The sequence below is a fragment of the Mauremys reevesii genome, linkage group 1, assembly GCF_016161935.1.
Source record: "Mauremys reevesii isolate NIE-2019 linkage group 1, ASM1616193v1, whole genome shotgun sequence".
Classification (NCBI taxonomy): domain Eukaryota; kingdom Metazoa; phylum Chordata; order Testudines; family Geoemydidae; genus Mauremys; species Mauremys reevesii.
In genome coordinates, this window is record NC_052623.1 from 32,588,533 (window position 1) to 32,594,532 (window position 6,000).

Below are 6,000 nucleotides of genomic sequence, written 5' to 3' on the forward strand. Positions count from 1 at the left end.
CATAAACAATGAATTTAGCCTCATGCAACCTTTATGAGATTTCCTTATGTCTGCCTATACATATGCTATTATAGCCCAAATCCATAGCAAAGAGCAGACTTGGCAGCCACTTACATGGCTCTGTTTCTCATTTTCAATCTACGCTTTTCTCATTGTCTCTGGAATCTTTGATTACCCCCCACCTCTTTTTTTGTTACTTATCCATTAGTGCTATATTATAGAAGCAGAACAGAACTAAAGCTAAATAACTGCATTTATAATGAATTCCCAGCACTCGTAGTTTTCCACTTAACTTGTCTGGGTTATTTTCCCTACATTATGAAAGTAAGTATTCCACCGTAAGGGCCAAAATCTGTCCATAGAGATGTGTGTAGGCAGAATTGTACTTCGTCAGCTGCTGTATGAAAAGGATGGTGTAATAAAGAATAAATACAGAACACTGGGAAAGTCTGATTAACATCATGTTAAACTGTTTCATATTGAGATTACTGAAGACATGGGAATAGGGCATCCATTTCTGATGCCTGTTTGCTGTATGTGTGTACTATGTTAGATCAATCAATCCCATCACAAGTTTTCCCTTCTTAGGGTCTTTTACTAATATGGTACTTCCTGATCATAGTTTGTAAATATGGAATCTACATTACATGAAATTGGTTCTGCCTTTTCTTAGTGGAATCTAAATGTCCTCCTGTAGCAGGGTGGTCACCCGCTCCTGCCCTGAAGGGCTTAAAACAGCCCTTGGCAAGGGCTAGGGTAGGGGAAACCTGGGCTGATTGGGGAAGTAGCCACAGCTACTAATAAGAGGGCAGTGGCCTGGGAGCAGTCAGTCTCTCTCTGAAAGCAGAGAGAGAGAGAGAGAGAGGGGCAGGCCGGCTAGCTCAGGGTGCCTAGCATGAGGCAGGGCTGGAGAAAGGCTGCAGGGCCTTGTCCAAGGCCCCATCGAGGTACTGGGTTGCAGAGAGAGGCAGCAGGTCTAGACCCAACCTTGCCTATGCTGAGTGGCTGATACTGCAGTCTGCCCCAGGGCGCGAGGGCAAGTTGGTGACTGGCAATAGCCTATGACTGAGGCGAGGTAGGGATGGGGGAGGGGGAGAGGAGACCCTGAGACTGAGGGGTGTACTGCCAGGGGACAGCACCCCAGCACCAGAGTCCAGGGAGGGACACAAGGGGCCAAGTGGCAGTGGAGAGGGCACTCCAAGGCTGGCAGAGCTAATTCCTGGAAGAGACCAGCAGAAGGCGCCACAAGGGTGAGTCCCACACACCTACACCTCCTTTTTATTTAAGTCCTCAATTTCTCTTTTGTTTCCCCTACTGCAGATGATCACTAAATTTTAAAAAATACATTCTAACAGGGATGTCACAAAAAAGACATTTATATTGAAAATTGCCAAAGCCTAGGAAGATCTGTCAAAATACTTCTAATTTCTTAAAATATTTGGGAAGAGTTCATGAAGTTTGGTGGGCTTCTTGAGACTCCCAAGAACTTGTTCTCAAGGGCCCAATCATGCAAAACTCCCAAAAAGGAATTTGAGAACAGGCCCTAATTATTATTAAACCCTCAGGAACATACAGTATGTGGCATTCTCTATATATATCTGAAAATATCCCATGAAAAGCTATGGAAATAAATTTTCAAGCCATATTTTCAGGATGCTATTTTTCCTGTAGCTCCTACTGTTTTTTCCACCATTGTTCAAATTTATGCTATTACAGTTTTCTAGTTAATTTAATATACTGATCCTACAGCCATTGAATTCAGTGAGTTTTGCCCTTAAAAGCAATGGATACAGGATCATGCCTTTCACTGAATGTATCTGAACTGAGTTTCTGTGGGTTTTTTTCTCTCTAAAGTATAACTTAAAAAAACACTTGATATGAACATGAAAATTCATGTTCAAGAACAAAACAAAACAAAAGTAGTGACAACAATGCACTGGATATATGGTTTTAGGATAAATATTTAAATTCCCCATCCCACAAAAATATTGACTTTCATTTTGTAACAAAAAACCTGTACTGGATGGACTTCACAAAAAATAGAATATACACTGATAAAAACAGAATAAAAAGATTAAAAATGGGGGTATTCCATGTTTTTGCCTCACCATGTCAGACTGATATTTATCTTGAAAGTTACTGAATTACCATTCCCATACTACGTGTGTCAGGAGCAGCATGATAGTAGAGTTTTGCTTCATTGATTAGAATAAAGTACACTAGGGCCTTGGCTACACTTGAGAGTTACAGCGCAATAAAGCCACCAACAGCGCTGTAACTCACTCCCCGTCCACACTGGCAAGGCATGTACAGCGCTGTATCTCCGCGGTTACAGAGCTGCTTGTACTCCACCTCCCCGAGAGGAATAAAGAGTATTGCGCTGCTGCTGCTGCACTGTGGCGCCAGTGTGGCCGCCCAATGCGTTCTGATTGGCCTCCAGAAGTATTCGGCAGTATCCCACAATGCCTGTTCTAGCCACTCTGCTCATCAGTTCAAACTCCACTGCCCTGGCCTCAGGTGACCAACCATCAGACCTGCCCTTTAAATTCCCCAGGAATTTTGAAAATCCCCTTCCTGTTTGCTCAGCCAGGTGTGGAGTGCTATCAGTGAATCTTTCCAGGTGACCATGCCTCCACGCACCAAATGAGCCCCAACATGGAGCAATGGCAAGTTGCTGGACCTCATCAGTGTTTGGGGGGAGGAAGCTGTCCAGTACCAGCTGCGCTCCAGCCATAGGAATTACGATACCTTCGGGCAGATAGCCAGAGACATGATGGAAAGGGGCCATGACCGGAAAGCACTGCAGTGCAGGATTAAAGTGAAGGAGCTGCGGAATGCCTACCACAAAGCCCACGAGGCAAACCGCTGCTCCAGCGCTGCCCCCACGACCTGCCGTTTCTACAAAGAGCTGGACGCGATACTTGGGGGTGACCCCATCTCCACTCCAAGCACCACCATGGACACTTCAGAGCGAGGGGAGGAGGAGGAGGAGGAAAGCGGGAGTGAGGGTGCTGGGGCAGCGGGAGACACCCCGGAATCCCTGGAGGCATGCAGCCAGGAGCTCTTCTCAAGCCAGGAGGAAGGTAGCCAGTCACAGCAGCCGGTACTTGGTGGAGGACAAACAGAAGAGCAGATTCCCGGTATGCGGCTTTTATTTTCAGGAAGGAAATTTTTCGGGAGAGGAGGGTTAGGGATGCATGCATGCCTAGATGCGGAATAGCGCATTGATGTGGTCTATCACATCGCGGTAATTGGCCTTGGTAATCTCTTCGAAAGTCTCATCCAGAACGTGGGCAATGCGCTTGCGCAGGTTTATTGGGAGAGCCACCGTGGTCTTTGTCCCAGTCAGGCTAACATGTCTGTGCCACTGTGCCGTGAGGGGTGGAGGGGGCCATTGCTGCACACAGGCAAGCTGCATTGCAGTAGAAGACCCTCCCTTGCTTCCCAGGTCACCCTCAGCAGCGAGATATCTTCCAGGATAAACTCCTGTGGAAAATGTTGGGACAGTGCTCAGTTTAGGTGCCCCAGGCAGCTGTTGGCTCTCCCTAAGGCACAGAAACCCAGAGGACAGTACAGCCCTGAAACAATCAGTCCCCCTTACTCACCATTTTGGGGCTCATGTGGGTTATGTGCGCTCGCTTTGGGATGGGAAAATTATGCTATTGTGTAGACGGTGTGTGCCCTCCTTAAGTGTGGGGGAATCATTACTCCGTCTGGTATAAACAATGCTGCCTCTGTTAAGTGTTGCATTTTGCCTTTACAGATGCAACCTTGAGATCTCAGCTGTCCATGTTATCACTGGCTGAGAGACTGCAAAAACTCCGGAAGAGACCACGAAAAAGCAAAAATAACATGCTGCATGAAGTGATGCATCAATCTCTTACAGAGAATCAAAAAGTGCAGGAGTGGAGGGAGGGCAAAAGCAGGATCCGCAAGGAAAATGCAGCGCACCGAAAGCAAAGCATGGAGCGGCTGATAAGCATCTTGGAGTGCCAAGCGGACTCTATCTAGGCGCTCGTAGGCATGCAGGCGGAGCACTACCACACCCGCCCCCGTCCCCCTGCAGCCCTTGTCCCAAAACTCTTTCCCTTGTGCCCCCATGTCACCTCCAACATCCTCCTTTCCCCAACATCCGGGTTCTTACCGCCACCAGCTGCCTCCAACACCTGTATCTTCACCAACCAGCCCTGAGAACTATGACCCTTACCCTGTGCACTCAACCCCCATCACCATGCAGTATAGCCATCGTGAACTGCAGCACTCATTGCACAGCACTCCAAACAGGACATATTCCAATCTGTGATTGTACCGTTCCCCACCCCACCCACGTGCCCTTTCTGATTCCCAAACAGTTATGTTCTTCTTCGAGTGCTTCCTCATATCGATTCCAATTAGGTGTGCGCGCGCCACGTGCACGTTTGTCGGAAGATTTTTACCCTAGCAACACTCGGTGGGTCGGCTGGAGTGGTGCCGCTATGGCGCCGGATATATACCCCTGCCGACCCGACCGACCTTCAGTTCCTTCTTACCGCCCGTGTCGGTCGTTGGAACAGTGGAGCGCAGCTTAGCTGACCTCCACCTCCCTAGCTATTCCCTCGTTTCTCATAGTTATTGTGTATATAGTTCAATATTTTATATTTATAGTTAGTTTTATTAGTTTTAGTAGTAGTTAGTGTATATAGTTAAGAGGGATCGGGGCTTAGCCCCTTCCCCTCACCCGGTACCGGGGCTCATGCCCGGTTCACCGGGCTTTAAACCGTGGTCGACCTGTCATAGGCCAATGCCCACAGGAGAACCTCACGACTCCTGTCTCAAGTGCTTGGGCGAATCCTACCTCGCAGATAAGTGCCGGATCTGTAAAGCATTTAAGCCCCGGACGAAAAAGGAGCGGGACATTCGACTCAAGCAGCTCCTGATGGAGGTGGCTCTCACTCCTCCAACTTCGGCACCGACCACGGCACCGGGGACGAGTGCCTCTTCCGCACCGGAGCGCACTGGTACCGTGAAGGCTCCCCGACACCAGCCATCACCAGCCCAGGCTCCTGCCTGGCACTGCTCAATCTCCCCAAGGGTCAAGACTCCTGCGGCCCCTGTGCCTGCGCCACAGTCTGAGCTCTCATCTAAGTCAGACTGCCTGGCACTGTCAACGCCGCGGCACCAACACCTGCTGCACCGTTGATTCCGGTCTCACACAAGCCGTCGAGTCCGATGCCTACCAGCTCCCCGGCGCACGCCGTGGTTGAGCTTATCGTGCACTCCATGCCGGAGAAGTTCTCTACGGCAAGGGAGTTGATTACCTTGACGGACCCCCGGCTGCCTCAACCCCCAGCACCGCCGGTGTGGGCTGTTCACTCAATAGGCAAGCCTGCCCTGCTGAGACCACCCTCGCCCAGCACCACCGAACGTCGTCAGTCACGATCCAGATCCCGCAGACGTTCTCGGTCCCGTTATCGATCCTGGTCTCGGCACCGCTCGCAGTCCCGGTACCGCTCTCCATCTAGGTACCAGTCGTACTCGCGGCACCGGTCGAGATCCCGATTGCCGACCAGATACTCTCGGCACCGATCCAGGTCCCGGCACCGATCACGGCACCATACTTCTCGCAGCTGATCAAGGCGTAGGGATTCGAGACTCCGGTTGACCTCCCGGCACCGCGCTGGTAGCAGGTCCCGATTTCCTTCCCAGTACCACTACGGCTCCCGGTACCGTTCTCCAGTGCCGCGTGGAGACGGATCGACTAGAGGCAGAGGCCCTCCCCAAACAGTCTCAGCTCCTCCATGGCCTTCACAGCATGCATCCGTCTCATCCCATGCGGACAGTGCCTCCTATGGAAATTCGGATGCTCACAGCAGAGCCACTCAAGGAGCCCACGGCCCGGACCAAGGACCGCAACAGTGGCCCTTTTGGACGCCTTGAGCATATCACCAAGCCCAAGGTGAACCCGCTGTGACATCACACTCTGCCACTTCGGAACACCGAGTGCCAGAAGCCACGGTCAGC

General features: G+C 50.5%; 1 protein-coding gene across 1 annotated transcript in view; it reads right to left on the reverse strand.

Annotated features, from left to right (window-relative positions):
• The window catches only part of LOC120403269, a 112,560-nt gene extending 107,664 nt beyond the window's left edge, over positions 1-4,896 (reverse strand). The window contains exon 1 of the mRNA XM_039534168.1: positions 4,835-4,896. Coding sequence (XP_039390102.1) covers positions 4,835-4,896 — 62 coding nt within the window. The remainder of the gene's footprint in view (positions 1-4,834) is intronic.
• Positions 4,897-6,000: the final 1,104 nt, after the last annotated feature.